The sequence below is a fragment of the Ornithorhynchus anatinus genome, chromosome 1 (assembly GCF_004115215.2).
Source record: "Ornithorhynchus anatinus isolate Pmale09 chromosome 1, mOrnAna1.pri.v4, whole genome shotgun sequence".
In the NCBI taxonomy this organism is placed as follows: Eukaryota; Metazoa; Chordata; class Mammalia; order Monotremata; family Ornithorhynchidae; genus Ornithorhynchus; species Ornithorhynchus anatinus.
In genome coordinates, this window is record NC_041728.1 from 124,376,675 (window position 1) to 124,399,511 (window position 22,837).

At 41.8% G+C, this 22,837-nt stretch overlaps 1 protein-coding gene across 1 annotated transcript in view; it reads left to right on the forward strand.

Moving 5' to 3' along the window:
- Positions 1-3,269: 3,269 nt before the first annotated feature.
- Positions 3,270-22,837, forward strand: part of ARHGEF4 (Rho guanine nucleotide exchange factor 4) — a 558,628-nt gene continuing 539,060 nt past the window's right edge. Inside the window, exon 1 of the mRNA XM_029064183.2 lies at positions 3,270-3,717. Within this exon, the coding sequence (XP_028920016.2) occupies positions 3,511-3,717 (207 nt within the window). The 5' untranslated portion in view covers positions 3,270-3,510. The remainder of the gene's footprint in view (positions 3,718-22,837) is intronic.

The following is a 22,837-nucleotide window of genomic DNA, read 5'->3' on the forward strand; positions in this document are numbered from 1 at the left end:
ACTTCCTTTGATTTTTCAATTTACAAATTCAATTTCCTCTCCTCCCTCCCCCTAGTTAGGGTATAATTCCCTCTCTGTGGGCTGGGGAATGTTTCATTTGTTTGTTCTATTTCCCAGGGAGCACTCAGTAAATTCTGTGGTGACTACTATTACTACTTCTGTTATTACTTTGTCTATTATTACTCTAGAGGTTACCCATCCACCTCCACATCAAACAAAAAGTCCTCACCATTGGCTTTAAACCACTCAATCACCCTTCCTACCTCATCTTGCTACTCTCCCACTACAACCCAGTCCACACACTTTGCTCCTCTAATGCTAACCTTCTCACTGTGCCTCATCTATCTCTCCGCTGACCTCTTGCCCACATCCCGCCTTTGGCCTGGAATGCCTTCCCTCCTCAAATCTGACAAACGATTACTTTCCCTCACTTCAAAGCCTTATTGAGGCATATCTTCTCCAATAGGCCTTCCCTGACTAAGCCCTCCTTTCCTCTTCTCCCACTCCCTCCTGCATTGCCCTGACTTGCTCCCTTTCTTCTCTTCCCCCACCCCACCCCCCCAATCCCCTAGCACTTAAGTACATATCTTTAATTGATTTTTTTTTATTTTACTGTTATATTAATGTCTTCCTCCGCCACTCTATTCATTCAACAGTATTTATTGAACATTCAGTAGTATTTATTGAGCACTTACTATGTGCAGAGCACTGTACTAAATGCTTGGAATGTACAATTTGGCAACAGATAGAGACAATCCCTGCCCATTGACGGGCTTACAGTCTAATCAGGGGAGACAGACAAAAACTATAGCAGTAAATAGAGTCAAGGGGATGTACATCTCATTAACAAAATAAATAGGGTAACAAAAATATATACAAATGTAAGCTGGTTGTGGGCAGGGAATGTGTTGGTCTATTTTTGTATTGTGCACTCCCAAACACTAAATACAGTGCTCTGCACATAGAAGGTATTAAGTAAATATGATTGAATGAATGAATGAATATCATTACTATTACAGCTACTAGTCAGTCAGTCAATAATATTTATTGAGCACTTACTATTACTAATAATAATAATGTTGGTATTTATTAAGCACTTACTATGCGCTGAGCACTGTTCTAAGCGCTGGGGTAGATACAGGGTAATCAGGTTGTCCCACGTGAGACTCACAGTCTTAATCCCCATTTTACAGATGAGGTAACTGAGGCACAGAGAAGTTAAGTGCCTTGCCCACAGTCACACAGCTGACAAGTGGCCGAGCCAGGATTCGAACCCATGACCTCTGACTCCCCAGCCCGTGCTCTTTCCACTGAGCTACGCTGCTTCTCTGTGCAGAAGCACAGAGCACTGTGCTATGTGCAGAGCACTGTATTAAGTGCTTGGGAGAGTACAATATAACAGTATAACAGACACATTCCCTGAACATTTTTGTAGAAAAATGATTAGGACAGCTGAGTGAAGTATGGACTAGATTAGGCAAGAGAACAGGCAGGGAGGTAAGCAAGGAAGCTGATACAGTAATCAAGGTAGGGTAGGATGAGAGATTGGATTAACATGGTAGCACTTTAGAGGGTGAGGAAAAGGCAGATTTAAGTGATGTTGTGAAGGTTGAACCGACAGGATTTAGTGATGGTTTGAATATATGGGTTGAATGAGAGAGAGGAGTCAAGGATAACGCCAAGATATGGCTTGTGAGGCGGGAAGGATGGTGGTGCCATCTACGGTGATGGAAAAATGAGGGGGAGGATGGGGTTTGGGTGGGAAGTAAAGGAGTTCTGTTTTAGATATGTTAAATTTGAAGTGAGGACATTCAAGTAGAGGTATTTTGAAGGCAGAAGGAAATGCGAGACCTCAGAGAGGTAGAGAAATTCTACTACTATTACCACCACCACCACCAGAACCACTACTGTAAGTAAGCACCCTATCTATAACTGATTCTTAGCCCATTTTACAAAAGGAGGAAAATGAGGCATAGAGAAGTTAGATGATTCACCCAAAGTCACACAGCAGACCATCGGCAGAGTTGTAATTAACACCGAGTTCTGCTGCCTCCACATTTCATTGCTCTTTCCACTAGGCCACACCATCTTCTTTGCACTTAAGACCTTGAATGTTTGGTCATCTGGAAAGTTTCTGCTAGGCCATTTCTTTGGAATGCCTTTGTCCCTTTGCAGCAAGTGCCCAGTGAGTATTTACACTGGCTGAGGTCTTGGTTGGGTGCATGTGTTCAGGAAAGAGGTGAACACTGGCAAATGAGTGTCAGACATCACATCCTCCTGCTCTGCAGAGGGTTTTGATTTCTTATCGCAGGGATGTCAAGGAAAACACTGGGGTTATCTTTTCCATTATTCAGCACATTGGTACTTGACCAAGCTCTAACTAAATGGCCAGCAGAGAAAAAAAGGGGGCACTTTTAACTCACCCTGTCTCCCTGCATCAATCAATCATATTTATTGAACACTTGCTGAGTGCAGAGCACTGTGCTAAGCACTTGGGAGAGTACAATATAACAGTATTATGGACATATTCATTGCCCACTATTAGCTTACAGTCTAGAGTGCAGTATTGCCTCGAAAATGGAATACTGCTTCTATTGATCAAGCTTATGGCCAAGAAAATTAGCACTCACCACAAGTGTAAAATACAGTTTAGTCAGTAATCCCTCTGAAGCGCCTAAGGTTTAAGGTGCAAACCTCTCAGACTCAAGGTGGAACGTAAGCCTGTGGCAGAGCACCCGCAGCCCTCAATGATAAAATCAACTTTTCCTCTGACTTCTTAACCTGTAAAAACAAATGCTGTCTCGTGGCTATAAGTGAATTGCTTTAGAACGCTTAGCTAGAATCCTACTCTGTTAGTCTCCAACATGTTGTTTCATTTTTGGCTTCTGGATGGATCATTCTTATTCCAAATGCCTTGGCCTTCTTCCATCTCCAAGTCCTCATTTATTCTTTAGAAAGCCTAGAGCCTTCCCAAGCTCAGCATCTGCAATTTCACAAACAATGAATTATTGTCGGACAAAAATTCTGCACTGAACCAAAATCCTCCATTGGGTCACTTTTTCTTGGAGGAACTGAGACTTGTTAGGAGGAAGTATAACTGGCAAAAAAATCACATTTCAGAGATAACAGCTTCTTTCTCTCTTCCCCCTCCCTGCTACAGGGGAGTCCTGATGCTGGAGCTTGCTCTTTAAATAAATGGACTCCTTCTCTTCTCTCTTGGCAACGGCAGAAGTGTTTGTGCTGTATGACAGAGCTCTTTAACCAGTGCTATATTTATCTTGTAGTTGTACACACAATTGCAAGAGGTTGTTCAATAAGAGAGAGGCAGTGAGCCAATCCTCCAAAACTATACAAAGTTTGTTCCATCTGAGACCAACTTCAGTTAAGATCCAGCTAAGTTTCGTTTTGAATGAGTAGGCAGGATCGATCACCACCGATCCGAAGAGTGACTTGGCTGGGATTTTGGACAGAACTGAGCTGTGTCCCATAGGAGGGACATTCTTGGATGAAATGGAGTGTAACAGCAGTCCGGGTGATTCAGAAGAAGATCTCGGAAGAACTGAAGCGGACGATGCGAGTGTTAATATCCAAGGGGTTACCCAGCAGGAGCTGGATTTTGTACAACTGTATCTCACTCGGTTACCTGACCAATATCTGAAGGCCAAATTTACCCTGTCAGCATATCTAGCATGCTGGCTGATTCTGAAACTTTGCAAGGTAAGAAATTTCCAAACCATGTCAGCATATGAGTACTTAACTGTCGGAAATACAGAGAGGGCATAATTATATAGAGGCACAATTTTTAAAAAAGTTTTACAATCCAAGTCCTCTCTCTCCCTGAGCTTTTATTTATGCATCTCTCTCTATTAATATATCTATTGCTCTGTAAATATATATATCCACATATGTTTACTAATATATGCCTTTTGCATTCAAAGGTATGAGATCCTATTCTTGCATTTAGATGTGACTGAAGAGTCATAAGTCTCAATCCACATAAACTCTGAAGATTTATGGATTTATTAAGACAGTAAAATGGGCTACTGATAATAGAAAACTCTCTGTGTTATGCAAGGAATCATGCATCAGAAAATAAATATGCCATCCAACTTTCCTACATGCAATACCAAATAGAGGGAGAAATGTAGAGACATTGCTCATTCAGCACACACCTTTCTCTGTAAGGACAGTATTTACCTCAGCAATTTTTCTCTGCTGTCGAAACATTCTATAATTCAGTCAGAGATGAGAGGATTAGATGTAACCTTTCCAACTTAATCCAAAAAGCTCTTTGCCTTCACACTTTGGATTCAGTATATATCTTACAGATGTTTTATTTGTCTAATGACAGCATTAACATTTGTTTTGATTCGATGCTCCCGAAGAAACATGGAAATATTTAATTGTTTCATTTTCAACTTGAACTACTTACAAATGTCTATTAATGTTCACCAAACTGACTGGATACAGTGGGAATCGCCAGAAGCATTTCATTGTGCGGCGCTATTCTTCAAAGCTTTAGTGTTTCCCATTGAGGGCAAAGCTATTACAGGATGAATGGTTTGGGGTCATTTTTTCCCTCTTCCTCCCTCAAAAGAATCGTGAAAATGGGGTTGGTTGCTCACACTCTGCCCATTCTGTGCACTGGCAAGATCCCTAGTCTAGGGTGCCATGTCTTTGATTTTCTTTGTACAGACTAGGACAGATTCTTGGCCTCAAAAGCATGCCCACAAATGTATGGTGAAATTAAAGATGCAGTACTTCTAAAAGTCTCAGGACATAGTGTAGGGTTTCGAGAATTTCACACAGAACAGCCACTGGCAGTTCCCAGGTACAGGAGACCAGAGGGGCATCAACATTTCATTTTGAGTGAGGGGAAAAACTTGGAAGTGGAACTTTGAGGGGGCTGGGCATTGGAGTGGGGGCTTAGAGGGAATATGGGAGGAAAAACTAGAGGGAAGAGGAAGAGAGAAGGCTGGAAAACAGAAAGAGAATAATAATTATGTTTTTTTTTTAATTGCTTACTCCATGCCAAGAAGGGACCTATGCAAGGGGATAGATACAAAGGAGGGGAAGAGGGAAAAGATAACAAGAGGGAAAAAGAGAAAGGAAATCAGGAGAGAGGGGAAAGAAGAGGCAGTAAGAGGTGTGAAAGGAGGAGCACCTCGTTCTCCTCATTGTCCACACCAACATAGGATGTGAGGGATCTATACACCTCTGCCCCAAACCTAAGCTCGTCACCCTCTTGCCTCATTCCTGCCTGATCACAATCCCCATGACCATCCACAAGTTCCTGCAGCTTCTGAATTCCACCCCTGGTCCCATCCAGCTCCCACCTGTGCTCTGGAGAACACAGCACCCACATGCACCACCCGGATTCCCAGCCCCCCTTTGGTGACCCGAAGAGCCAGCTGGTGCTGAGTGGATATAGGACAGGGAGCAGAATGGCAGAAAACTGGACTGTCTAGTAGAAGACCAGATAATTGTCACCTCAGAGGATAGAGTACAGGCCCGGGAGTTAGAAGGTCATGGGTTCTAATCCATGCTCCTCCACTTGTCTGCTGATGCTGAATTGTACTTTCCAAATACTTAGTATAGTACTCTGCAAACAGTAAGCATGATAAATGCACACAATAAATATGATTGAATGAATGAATGCTGTATGACCTTGGGCAAGTCACTTCACTTCTCTGGGGTCTCAGTTACCTCCATCTGTAAAATGGGGTTTGAGACTGGGAGCCCCACTTGGGACAGGGACTGTGTCCAACCTTGTTTGCTTGTATCCACCCCAGTGCTTAGTACAGTGCCTGGCACAAAGTAAGTGCTTAACATTATTATTACTATAGGCTAGTAATATTATAACTGATGCAGGTGGGCCCTTTATCCAAGAGCTTTATTCTAGATGAATATGACTTATTAGCTATCTCACCTTGTGTTGGGAAGAAGTTGTAAATAACTTGTACCTATCCCTTTGTAACTTATAAAAACACTTGCCCCCTTCCTTTCCTCACAACTGTTATTTTCAACTATTCACTTTCCAAGGGCTTCTTCCCCACTGCTTTCAAACATGCTGATGTCTCCCCTATCCTAAAAAACCCCTCCCTTAGCTCACAGCTCTCTCCACTTATTGTCCCTTCTCCCCTCTACCACTACTCTCTAAATTCCTTGAATGAGTTGTCTGAACTGGCTGTCTCCACTTCCTCTCCTCCAATTTTATCTTTCCCTTTAAGTATACATGAAACTGCCCTCTTGAAGGTCACCAGTGATCTTATTCTTGCAAAATACAATGGCCTTTGCACCACCCTAATCCTCCTCAATGTGTCAGCTGTTTTCGACACTGTGGACCACCCCCTCTCCTGGAAACATTATCCAACCTCGGCTTCACTGACACTGTCTTCTCCTGATTCTCCTCATCACTCTAGCTACTCATTCTCAGTCTCTTTCCTGAGGTCCTCCTCTGCCTCTCACAGTAAAGTAGGAAGGAGTAGAAGTTTATCACCATTTTATAGAGGGGAAACTGAGGCAATAAGAAGTTAAAAGACTTGTCCAAAGTCACTCAGAAGGCAAGTGGAAAATGTTGGATTAGAGCATAGGTCCTTAGACTCCCAGGCCCATGATCTTTCCACTAGGCCACCCATCTTCTACAAGTTAAGGTGTTTATTAATTTCTTACTATATGCTAGGCACTGGGTATAGACAAAAAAATCAAAAGGATAAGGATAATTGATGAGGAGAAGTTTTGAAAAAATAAAACCACTGTGCAAATTTAAAATATTAGGATGATGATGTTGGTATTTGTTAAGTGCTTACTATGTGCAGAGCACTGTTCTAAGCCCTGGGTTAGATACAGGGTAATCAGGTTGTCCCACATGAATCTCACAGTCTTCATCCCCATTTTACAGATGAGGGAACTGAGGCATAGAGAAGTAAAGTGACTTGCCCACAGTCACACAGCTGACAGGTGGCAGAGCTGGTATTTGAACCCATGACCTCTGACTCCCAAGCCCGGGCTCTTTCCATTGAGTCATGCTGCTTCTCCAATATTACTGCTATTATAATTTGGGCTTTATTCCAGCTCTGACACTGACTTGCCCTAGGTTCTTGGGTAAATCACACTCCTGCTTTCATTTCCATCATCTGGAAAATGGTGGTGCTGATTCATACAGAGAAGCAACATGGCCTAATGGATAGAGCCCCAGCTTGGGAATCAAAAGGAACTGGGTTCCTCCAGGAGGACTTTCCAGACTGAGCCCTCCTTTTTCTCTGCTCCTCCTCCCCTCCCCATCACCCCTACTCCCTCCCTCTGGTCCACCCTTCTCCCCCCCCAAACTTGTTATTCTATTTATTTTACTAATGATGTGTATATATCTAGAATTCTATCCATTTATATTGTTGCTATTGATTCCTGTCCACTTGCTTTGTTTTGTTGTCTGTCTCTCCCCTTCTAGACTATGAGCCTGTTGTTGGGTAGGGATCATCTCTATTTGTTGCGGAATTGTACTTTCTAAGCCCTTAGTATAGTGCCCTGCACTCAGAAAGCGCTCAGTAAGTATGATTGAATGAATGAATGAATGGATGGATGGGGTTAGTGCTTGGAGCAGTGTGGAAGCTGTTTGGGTGCAGAGGAAAGGGAGGAATTTAGCAATGTTGTGAAGGTAGAACTGACAAGACTTGGTGACAAATGGAATGTGTGGGTTGAATGAGAGAAGTGAGTCAAGGTTAACACCAAGGTTATGGGCTTGATGTTCTGGATGATGATGATGATGAGGAGGATGATGATCTTGCATTTACCCCAGTGCTTATCACATAGTAAGTGCTTACTATTATTATTATTTGTTTTAATTAATAATAATTCCTGCATTCCATATCAAGCCAGCCCACTTTTGCTTGTAAGCAAAACAAATAATAATTGTTCCAGCACTTAACTATACCTATATACCATATATATTCAATTGTATATTCTTATTTATGCATCCATCTGATCCTGATCTATGCACACCTGATTGTAATTTATTTTGATGTCTGTCTCCCACACTAGATTGTAAGTTCCTTGATGGAAGGGATCCCGCCTAGAAAGTCTATTAAATTGTGCTCTTTCTTTTAGTACAGTGTTCAGTGTTTGGCATATACTAAACTCTCATTAAATTTGACTGATTGATTGATTATATTTCAGGGATATACTGAGGATGAATGAGAGGACCAGGGGGAAATTGAGCTATTACAATCAACTAAAAATCCCAAATCTGTATATAATAATAGTATTTGTTAAGTTCTTACTTTGTGCCAGGCACTGTACTAAGTGCTGGGGTGGATACAAGCAATTTGGATTGGACACAGTCCCTGTCCCATTTGGGGCTTGCGGTCTCAATCCCCATTTTACAAATGAGGTCACTGAGGCACAGACAAGTGAAGTGATTTGCCCAAGGTCACACAGCAGACAAGAGGTTGAGCCGGGATTAGAACCCATGAACTTGTCCTGGGCTCCTGCTTTATCCACCACACCAAGCTGCTTCTCCAGCCCTGATCTTTCTCCTTTTCTGCAATCTCATATTTCCTCCTGTCTTCAGGACATCTCTTCTTCGATGATCTGCTGACCATTTAGCATGTCCAAAACAGAACTCTTCATCTTCCCACCCAAACCCTGTCCTCACCCTGACTTTCCCGTCATTGTAGACATTACCACCATTCTCCCTGTAACACAAACTCATAATCTCGTTATTATCCTCAACTCATCGCTCTCATTCAAACTACATATTCAATCTGTCACCAAATCCTGTTTATTCAACCTTCACAACATGACTAAAATCCACCCTTTCCTCTCCATCCAAACTGCTATAATGTTAATCCAAGCATTTACGTATCCTGCCTGGATTACGGCATCACCTGCCTTGCTGACTTCCCTGCCTCCTCTTTCTCTCCAATTCAGTCCATACTTCGCTCTAATGCACAGATCATTTTTCTACAAAACCGTTCAGTCCACATTTCCCCCTCGTCCAAAGCCCTCAGTGACTGCCCATTCTCCTCCACAAACAAAAACTCCTTACCATTGGCTTTAAAGAACTCAATCACCTTGCCTCCTCCAGCCCAGCCCACACACTTCACGCCTCTAATGCCAACCTACTCATAGTATCTCCAACTCATCTATCTCTCTACTATTCTCTTGCCTATGTCCTACCTCTGCCCTGGAATGACCTCCCTCTTCTTATCTGACAATCACTCTCCCTATCTCCAAAGCCTCATTAAAAGCACATCTCTTCCAAGAGGCCTTCCCCCACGAAGCCCCCCTTTCCTCTTCTCCTACTCTGTTCTGCCTCACCCTGGCACTTGGATTTGTTCCCTTTATTCACCCCACCCTCAGCTCCACAGCCCTTAAGTACATTTCTGTAATTTATTCATTTATATCAATATCTGTTTCCCTCTCTAGACTGTAAGCTCATAATGGTGAGGGAACGTGTCTACTAACTCCATTCTATTGTACTTCCCTCAGCTCTTAGTACAGTACTCTGCACACAGTAAGCCTTCAACAAATATGATTAACTGAAGTAAAGTTTTATTTGCAAAATCAAAATAAGGCAAGAGAATTACTCTTTTGTCCATCGTGATCGGTGACAAGCAGTATAAGGGTGTGTCCAGTTTGAGCCTGAAGTTGCCCTGGTCAATTGGCCGCAGGACTCCAGCCAAAGAAGCCAGCCCACCCACTTTCTACAAGTACATTCCCAAATGGTAACTCCCCCTCATCCATCACAAGCTGAGCCTTTGTTTAGGGCTGAAGAAATATGCATGGCAGACATTCGAAGTCATTGAACTTTCCGACAGCAGTCGCCAAACACTTACAGTGGTTCTCCTTTCTTTTTAGAAGTTGATTGCGTAGCAGTGAAAATGCTCAATTGTTTGGAAGTGATAAGTAACTCGCAGGAGGACTACTGATGTTGAATCAGGGAAATGAAATCTAAGCCTAAACCTCAAGGAAAAAAAAAAACGGCCCACAAAAGGCACTGTGGAAATAATAGAGAGAATTCCTCTTGCCATAGAATGAACAGGAGAGACAAATAATACTTTTCTTTGTATTGAAATAGCACAGTTTTTTTCCAAAGAGCCACAGAGATATTTTGTGAAGTAAATGATGAATATGTATTATTATGGAGGGAAGCCCTTTGACAAAGTCCAGCCCACAACTCACCATGGTCAGGGGAGAAAGAGTCAAAAACAGGATCAGTGGTAATTGTTTCTTAATGAAGGATCACAAGAGAAGAGTCTTTTGGATGGCCAGAACAGCAGAAATCCTGTAAAAAGCTGGCTAACATGGATAGTGAAGACAGCAGTGGCTACCATTTTAAGGCATTCAATAAGCTTTCTCCTTACTACTTACCTTGTCTCTTCTCCCACTAAATCCCAGCTCATACTCCCTCTCCATCTATCCTATTCTCTGTACCTCACCCTTGTCTTCCTCACCTCCTCGTCTTCTCTCCTACCCTTCCTCCTTCAGCTTCTTTGACTATCTTCTTGCCTCCAGTCTCTTCCATCTCCAATCTATACTTATCTGGTGTCCAGATCGATTTCTAAAATGTCATTCTCTATCCTCACACATCTCTCCAACCTTAAAGGCATTTTAATTGAAAAGAATAAAGAATATTTAAGGTGGAAAAAGAAATTTGCTTCATGCAAAAAATCTCTTGCTTTCATTTCCTCTACCTAAGGTCTATAAATGAAAATTTGACTCCAGAGAAACAAAAAATACCAGCCCAATCATTATACTCACTCTCCTTGAGGAATTTGATGGGATTTACCTCTCCCAAACAACTGCCGGATTTTAAATATTTTAAACCTTTGACTCTTAGATGTCTGAAGTGATAACTGAAAATTGATCCAAAGTTAAAAGCTTTTTCTCACAGTTCACCTAATCTGAGTCCCAGAAGTGTGAGGATAAAATATGTACAGAGAAAAATAGGGACTATCTGAACAATTTTCCAAATGAGTATTCCCAAACCTCTATGCAAGTCATCTTTTGAAGACTTCTTTTCAAGCCAATCAGCCCTGTATTATTTTTTGGTTCCATAAGCCCATTGTGGTCAGGGATTGTCTCTCTTTACTGCTGTATTGTATTTTCCAAGTGTTTAGTACAGTGCTCAGCACACAGTAAACATTCAATAAATACAATTGAATGAATGAATGCAGAGCATCGTAGGAAGCACTTGGGAAAGTACAATATGGTAGGGCTGGCAGACATGATCCCTGCCCTCAAGGAGCTTATGATCTAGAGGGCAAGGCAGATATTAAAATAAATTACAAACAGGGGATGGGGCTGAAGGAGGAGTGAATAATAAGTGTTGCAGAAGGGAGTGGGAGAAGAGGAAATGAGGATTTAGTTGGGGAAGACCTCTTGGAGGGGATGTGCTTTTAATAAGGCTTTGAAGGTGGGGAAGAGTTATCGTAAGTTATATATTAAGAAGGGGGCCATTCTAGGCCAGAGGCAGACCTAATACACACAACTGATTGATTACCAAACCACCGTCTGCTGGGTTAAGACCCTACGGCAAAGCATCAGTGGGTTCTGTAAGTAAAACCCTCATGTCTGGCACTTTGCAATGTGTTGCCATCCCTGTCCCATTACTTGCTGGTGGTAACCCATGCCCCAGTACATAGAAGGAAAGGTATTTCAGTTGTATTTATTCATTCATTCAGTCATATTTATTGAGCACTTACTCTGTGCAGGGCACTGTACTAAGCACTTGGAAAATACCATACAAAAATAGAGATAATCCCTGCCCACAATGGGCATACAATCTGAAGGTGGGGAGACAGATATTGAAACAAGTAAGCAGGCATCAATATGAATAAATAGAATTATAGATATATACGTTGGTGCTGTGGGGATCATTGTTATAGGAGACTCCATCCCCTTTATGGGAGATGTGGAGAAGGGAACAGTGGGGTGGAAAGTTGGAGAAGAATTTTGATAGCAAATGACTCTCAAGAAGAATCTTGCTATATCTGATTAATATTTCTGAGGATTTTTACCTTCTTATCCTGTCTAAATCCAGGAGACATAAAACATTGTTCAGGTATCCCATATTATTCTCTGGTAGATATGGGCCACATTGCCTTAATGGATTCCTGGCATGGAGATTTAGAGATTTCAATGCAAGGGTTATGTATGCCACCAAAAGAATTAGGAAAAGCTAGGTAACTGAGATGCAGAAGTGTTTGTACAACTCAAATGCTATCATGCTTTCTTTGTCTTTTTGTTAAAAGCCTGAAAACCTTTGTCTGTAACAGAATATTGGTCTCTTGACTTGTGCTAAGCACAAGACTCACATACCACATCAGAAGTTGCAACCCTTCGAGAGTGATGTGAGAATTCTTTATAGTAGAAATTCTCTCTTTTCCTGCAAAAGACTGTATGACCTGCAGGGAGCCAAAATTAATGAATACAAAAAGGTTCTTATTTCAAACATGCACTTGAATTTAGAAATGAAGGACCGCATATATATACAAATTCAAGCAGAAGCCTGCCATTTCAAAGATTTTGAGAATAGAACAACTATTTAAAATTCTGAAGAAATTCATTGAAAACTCATTGCCTTTATTCTTATTTTCAAATGCGCTTCTAAATTACAATCCAAATTACATTTTTGTACTCAGATATCTCTGACTCAATACTCATGCCTTTTCCTCCACCAAGTCTGACTTTGTGTGGAAGACAATTAAATACTTTAGTTATTGTTGCTATTGCTATCTTTGTTTTGTACTTTGTTAATTGCTTTTCCCCAGGTTTTCACAAGACATTCTGATCCTTGCTTATTAATGTAGACCATTATTTTCCATGGTGGTTACCAAAGGAATGAGGGCACAGTAGTGTCTGACGCTGTTGTTTTTTACATGGTATTTCTAAAGTGCTCAGTGTGTGTAAAACACTACTAAGCACTGGGATAGGTAGATACTGGTGATGTTGGACCTAGTCCCTGCCCACCATGAGGCTCACAACTAATAATAATGATGATAATAGTAATAATTGTGGTATTTATTTAGTGCTTACTATGTGTCACATGCTGTTCTAAGTGCTGGGATAAATATAAGATAATCAGGTTAAACACTGTCCCTGTACCATGTAGAGTTCACTGTCTTTATCCTCATTTTGCAGATGAAGGAACAGAGGCACAGAGAAGCAAGTGACTTGCCCAAGGTCACAGTAGGAGGGAAGAGGATTCAATCCCCATTGTACAGATGCGGAAATTTAGGTCCAAATATGTGAAGTAATTTGCCCAAGGTCACATAGCACCTAAATGACAGAGCTGGGATTAGAACCCAGGTCCTCTCAATCCCAGGCTTGTCCTTGGTTCTTTCCTTTTACCTGTGATTTATTTTAATGTCTGCCTCCCCTGCTAGAATATAAGCTCCCTTTTTCATGTCATCAATAGTTTATTATGTTCCAGGCACTGTACTAAGCACTGGGGTAGATACAAGCTAATTAGGTTGGACAAAGTCTATGTCCCATATGGGGTTCATAGCCTTAATCCCCATTTTACATATGAGGGAACTGATGCACAGAGAAGTTAAGTGACTTGCCCAATATCATTTAGCAGAAAAGTGCCATAGATGGGATAAGAACCCAGGTCCTTCTGACTCCTAGGCCTGGGTTCAAACCATTAGGTCAGGCTGAGGATTCTTTAGGGCAGGAGTCATGTCAACCAGATGTATTGTATTCATTCATTTAATAGTATTTATTGAGCGCTTACTATGTGCAGAGCACTGTACTAAGCACTTGGAATGTACAAATTGGTAACAGAGACAGTCCCTGCCTTTTGATGGGCTTACAGTCTGATCAGGGGATTCACCCAAGTGCTTAGTAGAGTGCTCTGCATAAAGTAACCACTCAAAAACAGTAGGCTGTTTGATTGACTGATATCCTTACCAGTATTGCTATCTATTTACATTTATTAATGATAATAATAATAATAATAATGTTGGTATTTGTTAAGTGCTTACTATGTGCAGAGCACTGTTCTAAGTGCTGGGGTAGATATAGGGTCATCAGGTTGTCTCACATGAGGCTCGCAGTCTTAATCCCCATTTTACAGATGAGGTAACTGAGGCCCAGAGAAGTGAAGTGACTTGCCCACAGTCACACAGCTGACGAGCGGCGGAGCCAGGGTTGGAACTCATAACCTCTGACTCCCAAGCCCGTGCTCTTTCCACTGAACCATGCTGCTTCTCTAAGGTCAAATGCTTCTGACATTTAAGGTCAGGAATGCCAAAGTTCATTGTCTCTTTTGGGTTTAATCACTACAATCAGGAATATTGTTTCAGTCCAGAGAGAGAGAACTGGGGAAGACCTGGAGTTCATATGCACAGTTTTACAGTGTTAATCATTTTTCAGTGAGCCTTGTTCAAAGTCCACATCCTCATTGTAAGAAAAATCCATCAGTGAATCAATGAGTCAGTCAATGGATCAATAGCATCAAACTACCGTGTGCAAAGCATCGTACCAAATGCTTGGGAAAAAAGTTAGAACATGCAAATTCTGCCCTTGAGGAGTTTATAGTCTAGTTGGGGAGGTATCCAAGTGCTTAGAACAGTGCCCAGCACTTAGAACAGTGCTTTGCACATAATAATAATAATAATGTTGGTATTTGTTAAGCGCTTACTGTGTGCAGAGCACTGTTCTAAGCGCTGGGGTAGACACAGGGGAATCAGGTTCTCCCACGTGGGGTTCCCAATCTTAATCCCCATTTTACAGATGAGGATACTGAGGCACAGAGAAGTTAAGTGACTTGCCCACAGTCACACAGCTGACAAGTGCCAGAGCTGGGATTCGAACTCATGACCCCTGACTCCAAAGCCCGTGCTCTTTCCACTGAGCCACGCTGAGCCACATAGTAAGCACTTAACAAATACCATAATTATTATTTAGATAAAACTCAGATAGGGGAAGTATTGGAGTATATACATTATTAACATAGCTACTGCAGGAGTTGTGTCTGGTTAAGGTCTAGGTAGCATGGGAGTGCTATAGCAGTTGAGCGTGGCTTAGTGGAAATACCACAGGCTTGGGAGTCAGAGTTCATGGGTTCTGGTCCTGGGTCCACCACTTGTCAACTGTGTGACTTTGGGCAAGTCACTTAACTTGCCTCAATTAACTCATCTGGAAAATGGGGATTAAGTATGTGAGCCCCACCTGGGACAACCTGATAACCTTGTATCTCCCACAGTGCTTAGAGCAGTGCTTGACACATAGTAAGCGCTTAACAAATAGCATCATCATTATTATAGGCAGCATGGCTTAATGGCAAGAGCACAGGCTTGGGAACCAGAGGTTGTGGGTTCTAATCCTGGATCCACCACTTGTCTGCTGTGTGACCTTAGACAAGCCACTTAAATTCTCTGCTCCTCAGTTCCCTCATCTGAAAAATGGGCATTAAGACTGTGAGTCCTAAGTAGGACAACCTGATTACCTTGTATCTACCCCAGTGCTTAGAACAATGCTTGGCACAAAGTAAGCATTTAACAAATACCATCATTATTATAAGGTAGGCAGATTAGAGATTATTCACATATGGTCCTCTTGAAAGAGATGTAGTATCAGAAGGGCTTTGAAGAAGGGGATAGTTGGGATCTGTCAGACGAAGAAGGAGGCCAAACAGGAATATATATGTGAGTATGTCATCTTAAGAGGAGTGATAGTTTCAGTCTGGGATGTAGAGAGAGGAAGAGAGTGGATAAGTAAGAGGGAGAGAGCTGATGGAGTGCTTTAAAGAAGCGTGGCCTAATGTAAAAGCATGGACCTGGGAGTCAGAGGACCTAGGTTCTAATCCTGATTCCACCACTTGCTTGCTGTATGACCTTAGGCAAGTCACTTCACTTTTCTATGCCTCAGTTCCCCCATCTGCACACTGGGGATTCAATACCTGTTCTCCCTCTTACTTGGACTGTGAGCCCCATATGGACCTTGTTTAACTTGAGCCTACCCCAGTGATATATACACTGCTCAGTATGTAGTAAGCACTTTAGAAATACCACAATTATTAAAGCCAATGGATCAGGATTTTCTGCTTGAAGCAGAGAGGAATGGGCAACTTTAGAGGTTTTGAGGAGTGAGTGGGAGGGGTCTAGAATGATGTTTTACATAACTGATATGGACAGCAAATTGAAGTACGGACTACAGAGAGAAAGGTTAGAGGCAGGGGGATAGGCAAGGAGACTGATGCAGTAGTTAAGACATGTGCCTGCAACAGCATCCTGACCATTTGGATGGAGAGATGGGGAACAAAACTGAGAAATGTTGTGGAGGAAGAATGGAGAGGATTTAGTATCAGACCAAATGTGGGGGTTAAAAGAGAGGGAGGAGTCGAGGACCATGTTAAAATTCCCAGTTTGAGAGACTGGGAGAATGGTGGAATTGCCAACTGTGATAAGAAGGTTAGGTGGAGGAGAGGATTTAATTAGAGAGAGGAGTTCATTAAAGCTTGAGGTGCTGATAAAATCATCCATGCAGAGAGGTTCTAGATGTCCTGGATTGTCCCTGATGACTTGGCTATATTCTTCATCCACAAAATGGAAACCTTCAGGCATAAGCTCCCCCAAATCTCCCCTTCACCTACCCATCTCCCTCCTATCACCACATTCACCCTTTCATCTTTCTCAGTCATCTTTCAAGAGGAGATTTCCCTCCTATTCTGAAAATTGACCGCCTCTACCGAAACCCCTTAAACTCTTTCTTCATGCTTTAGGAAAACTTACAGTCTCTTTGTCCCTCTCTGATCTGACCATCACCTCCAACTACTCACCCTCCAAAGACTCCTTCCCCTGAATCAAACACACCTGTGTCTCCCCTATCTTTGAAAAAAAAACAATCCTGCAGATCTCACCACCTCATCCAGCAATCACCCCATTTCGCTCAACCCATCTCTGTCTGAACACTTCAGTCAGTCAATCATATTTATTGAGTACTTAGTGTGTGCAGAGCACTGTACTAAGTGCTTGGGAGAGTACAATAGAAAATAAGCAGACACATTCCCTGCCCTTAATGAGCTTAGAGTCTGTAGGGGAAGATAGATATTAATATAAATAAATTACAGCTCTGTACATAAGTGCTGCGGGTTGCGAGGAGGGACGAATAAAGGGGGCAAGTCAGGGTGATGCAGCAAAGAGGGGGAGAAGAGGAAAGGAGGGCTTAGTCAGGGAAAGCCTCTTGGAGGAGATGTGTCTTCAGTAAGGCCTTGATTGGAGAGAGAGAAATTGTCAGATATGAGGAGGGAGGGCATTCTAGGCCAGAAGCAGGGCATGGGCGAAAGGTCGGCAGTGAGATAGATGGGATTGAGGTACAGTTGAAAAGGTTAGCATTAAAGGATCAAAGTGTGCGGACTGGGTTGTAGTAGGAGATGTGAAGTTCAGTAAAAGAGAAAGGTCAGAGCTATCGAGGTAGATTTGGTCTTGCACACTGGCGCTGGTTGATACTGCATAGATGTGAGTTGCCCAAGGGAGTGAGTATAAATTGAGAAGAGAAAGGGATCTAGAACAGAGCCTTGAAGTACACCTACAAATATGGAATCAGAGGCAGGGAAAGACCACTTCACAAGTACTGAGGGTTGTGACCACGGTTAGATAGTGTATCCAGAAAACAGGAGTGGTACATGGTTTTAAAATGAGCCTAGTTGTCAAGGACTATTAGGACAGAATAGAGCATATTACATTAGCGAAGGTGGTCTCAGTGGACTGAGAGGGGTAGAAACTAGTTTGTAGAGAATCGAACAGAGTTTTAAGGCAGGAAATGAAGATGGTAAATGTAGACATCCTTTATGAAGTGTTGGAATAAAGATGGTAAATGTAGATATCCTTTATGAAGTGTTGGGACAGAATTGGGTTAAGCTAGGTGGGGCGATAGCTGGATGGGTCGGTGAGATCCGGAGAGCTGTTTTTTTTTCAAATATAGGGGAGACACAGCTGTGTTTGGTTCATTCATTCATTCATTCAGTCATATTTATTGAGGTCTTACTATGTGCAGAACACTGTACTAAGCACTTAGAATGTACAATTTGACAACAGATAGAGACAGTCCCTGGCCAACAAAGGGCTTACAGTCTAAATGGGAGAGATAGACCACAAAACAAAACAGAATAAAACAAAACAAGTAGTTTGACATCAACATCGTCAAGATAAATATCGCAGATATATACACATCATTAACAAAATAGAGTAATAAATAATATATACAAATATGCACAAGTGCTGTGGAGAGGGGAAGAAGGAAGAGCAGAGGGTAGGAGAAGGGGGAATGGTGAGGGGAGGAGGAACAGAGGGAAAGGGAAGGCCTCCTGGAGAGAGTTTAGTTCAGGGGAAGGAGTCTTAAGAGGGTCAGTGGTTGGAGGTGATGGTCAGATCAGAGAGAGACAAAGAGAGGATGCAAGTGTTTTCCTAACTTATGAAGAGAGAGTTTAAGAGGTGTGGGTGGAGGCGGTCAATTTTCAGAATAGGTGGGAAATCTCTTCAGAGATAACTGAGAAAGATGAGAGAGTGAATGTGGTGATAGGAGGGAGATGGGTAGGTGAAGTGAAGATTTTGGGGAGCTCATGCCTGATGGTTTCCATTTTGTGGTTGAAGAAAATGGCCAAGTCAACAGGGACAATTGAAGAGAGAAGTGGAAGCTAAAGGAATGTAAAAATGAGAGGAGCAATGGGCGTAGGAGTCAGTGAGGGAGGAAAAATGATGTTACTGAGCAGAAGAGAGTGCAGAGTTTTAGCAGGCAAGAATGAATTTGAACAGCACAAATTTGGACTGGTGCCTGGATTTATGCAACAGCACCCTGTGGCAAAAATGCCAGAACAATGGAGCATAATAGAACCCTCTATCACTGTTTTATGCCCAGAGAAATATTCCTAGAATAGTAAAACTCCAAGACCTGCTTATCACTGTAGCTCAAACAAGGGGCTAATCTCTTCTTCTCACACTTGCTTCTACGCAAGGAACTGACATGATTTTCAAATATATTTTTCACGAGAAAATTCTTTTATAGCAATGACTCCATCTAGGGCAAAATTTATACCCAAGTTTTCAATGTTTAGGCAGTATAGACACAACCTTTATTCTTGATCCTCAAACTTTGTCTAGATTCCAGCTGTGAATGTGTCCCCAGATCTGGACAGACAAGTAGTGGGATGTAGGAGCAGGTGTAGGGAGCCAGCATTCCTATCAGCTGCTAGTCCTAGAGCTTATGGACCAGTGAGGAAACATCCTTCCAGAAATCCTCATCACTGATCTCAAGTCTTGTCTCTCAATCAATCAGCAGTATTTGCTGAATGCTTAATGTGTATGGAGAACTAGACTGAGTGTTTGGAAGAATACAAGAAAATTAAAAGATGTCATCTGCCCTTAATTTCTTGCTAACAGCACAATGAGCCAGGTTGATCTGCAAGAAAAAAATACTAATTTCCAACCTACTGCAGTGATAGTTAGGACGAAGATTTTTGTCTTCCTAACTGTAAGGCAGTGTGCTTAATGGGGTTATGACTTAAAGCTATCATTCATCATCCATCAAAAAAAGTAGTGTTTTAATATGATGAGAAATTGACCCACAATATAGTTCTATCTTCCATATTGATCCTGGGAAAGGAGTATCATATTAAACTACAATTGGATAACATTCATTGCAGTTCAAGAGTTTTAACAGTTGGTGAATAAGGCTAGCTGTACAGAAAAGACAGGAGGAATGATTATTATATAAGGCAACAAAAGTCGCCAATGTGGCTAAGTCACTCGGAAACTTCAGTTGGCGTATGAATTATGCAGGTTTTCCCTCAGTGCTTTTCAAATTACCTGGAAATAATTTTGTTCTCCACTTGATTTATACCTTGCTGCCACTGAAACATAAAAATACAGCCTCCATTAGCCAGTATGGATTGTAGTGCTGTTCGGATCATGTCCATCAGTGGTTTGGGGCATATACCAAATCATAAATAAGGCCAGATTCCACAGTTGTGGTCCTAAATAACATTTTGGAACAGAGAAGTGATCCTAATAATCATTTTGGTGAAAGCCAGGTGTGAGGTGGACTAGAGCTAAGCTTAGGAAAAAATTAATTTGGAATTCCTACTTGATGGGCCACCAGAACAATGAGTTAAGAGTTTACTATGTGCCAACTTGGACACAGTCCCTGTCCCATATTGGGCTCACAGTCTAAATAGGAGGTAGAACATGCATTAAATCCCCATTTTACAAATGGGAAAACTGAGGCCCAGAGAAGTTAAATGACCCAAGGTTATGTAGCAGGCAAATAGCAGAGGTCAGATTAGCACCCAGGTCCTCTGACTCCCAGACCACTTCTCCCAGATAAGAGAATGATGGATTTACCACTGAAGTCAGAGAGGATTCACCACTGAAGTCAGAGAGGATTCGCATTAGATGGCCTCTCAATATTTGTTGACTGATAAAAGAAATAAAGGAGGGAATATGATATAAACAAAGTCATAGTGCATTTTATTTTTGACTAACAAGCTTATTTACATGAAATGAACCGTATAAAGAGTTTTCTTAAGGAAATAGAAAGAAAAGTTAGGAATTTTAGAAGGTACAATCCAAACCACAAGAATAGATTTTAAGGTGGAAAATCATCATACTATTCTTCCAGGAGTCCATTGGTGCATATCAGGGAAAATGAGGCTGGATTGGCCCATCCTAGACAGTGTGCTATTTCTAATTTTCTTACAATCAGAAGCTGTCATGACCCCTTCCACTAGAGTTATGGATAAAACTGGTACACCTGTAACTTTGATCTGGAATGGAATTTTTCGCTGTCTGGTGTATTTATTAAAAATCCTTCAATTAGACATTTTTGGGAGGTAAAAAGCAAAAGGAGAAGCATTTTAATGGATACTTGTCACATAAACAGGTATCACTTATTCTTTATTTTACTTTTTTCTCCATTTTAGAGTCATGACGTGCTAATTATGTTGGATAATATACAATTTCCTTCACGGAAAGATTTATTTACAGCAAAACTGTAAGGATGTGGGTGAAACAGGCTTTCTTTTCAACCAATCAATCAATCATAATTATTGAGTGTTCACTGTATGCAAAGCATTGTACTAAGTCCTTGGGGAGACTAAGTACTATAACACTACAGCAGACACATGCCCTGACCTCAAGGAGTTTATAGTCTAGAGGGGGGAAATAATCAGATCCCACACGGGGCTCACAATCTTAATAGGAGGGAAAGAGGTTTTGAATCCCTATTTTGCAGATGAGGGAACTAAAGCACAGAGAAGGTAAATATCTTGCCCAAGGTGGTATTGCAGAAAAGTGGCAGACCTGGGATTCTAAGTCACTTAGCTTCTCCATGCCTCAATTACCTTATCTGTAAAATGAGGATTAAAACTGTGAGCCTCATGTGGGACAAGGATTGTGTTCAACCTGATTACCTTGTATCTACTCCAGGGATTTGAACAGTGCCTGGCCCATACTAAGTGCTTAACAAATTCCATTAAAAAAAAAAAGAGCCTACAGTCTGGAGGGGGAGACAGACATCAAAAGTAAATGCATAAATTAAGGATATGTACCTAAGTGCTATGGTGCTGAGGGTGGGTGAATAAACTGAATAGTGCTTCAGAGTGTGATGATGGTCAATCATGCATGTGCACAACCAAATCTAATTGTTTTAACTTGAAGTGCATTTTCTTTGGCTCTCTTTCCAAGCCATGCATTCCTCTGGCTCTTGGTCTGAAAGGACAAACAAATTCCTGGTGTTTAAAGACAATTTTAGAGGGTTTATGTGCTGCCAAAACTGACAGAACTCTCCTGTGCTGTTGAGGAGGGAAGCAACATTCAATTTTTTATTTCTTTAACTTTTTAAACCTTAAATCCTTTAGGGTTTCCTGAAAGTTTCAAAGTAAAAAATAGTGGATTCTCCTCCAAATGAATAGTGATGCTTTTCCTTTCTGAAAACCCAAAATAATATGGGAAGGGACAGCCTGAGCTAAGTATCTCAAAACTAAGCAAGGTCTGAAGAAATGTGGTTTGTGACTGTTTTAACTGTCACTATTCATATGAGGTGTCCATGTTAGCTTCTTCCTCTGCAGAAGCCAATCAATCAATCAGTGGAATTTATTGAACACTATGTGCACCACATTCATTCACTCATTCAATAGTATTTATTGAGTGCTTACTATGTGCAGAGCACTGTACTAAGTGCTTGGAATGTGCAAATCGGCAACAGATAGAGACATTCCCTGCCCTTTGATGGATTTACATTCTAACTGGGGGAGACAGACAGACAAAAACAATAGCAATAAATAGGATCAAGGGGATGAACAACTCATTAAAACAATAGTAAATAAATAAAATCAAGGTGATGTACATCTCATTAACAAAATAAATAAGGTAATTAAAATCTATACAGTTGAGTGGATGAGTACAGTGCGAGGGGGAGGAGCAGAGGGAACGGGGGAAAAAGAGGGCTTAGCTGAGGAGAGGTGAAGGGGGGTAGAGGGGGAGGAGAAGGAACAGAGGGAAAAGGGGGAGCTCAGTCCGGGAAGGCCTCTTGGAGGAGATGAGCTTTAAGTAGCGTTTTGAGGAGGGGAAGAGAATTAGTTTGGCAGAGGTGAGGAGGGAGGGCATTCCAGAACCGCGGGAGGAAGTGGCCCAGGGGTCGATGGTGGGATAGGCGAGAACGGGGGACGGTGAGGAGGTGGGTGGCAGAGGAGCGGAGCATGCGGGGTGGGCAGTAGAAAGAGAGGTGGGAGGAGAGGTAGGAGGGGGCAAGATGATGGAGAGCCTTGAAGCCTAGAGTGAGAAGCTTTTGTTTCGTGCGAAGGTTGATAGGCAACCACTGGAGGTTTTTAAGAAGGGGA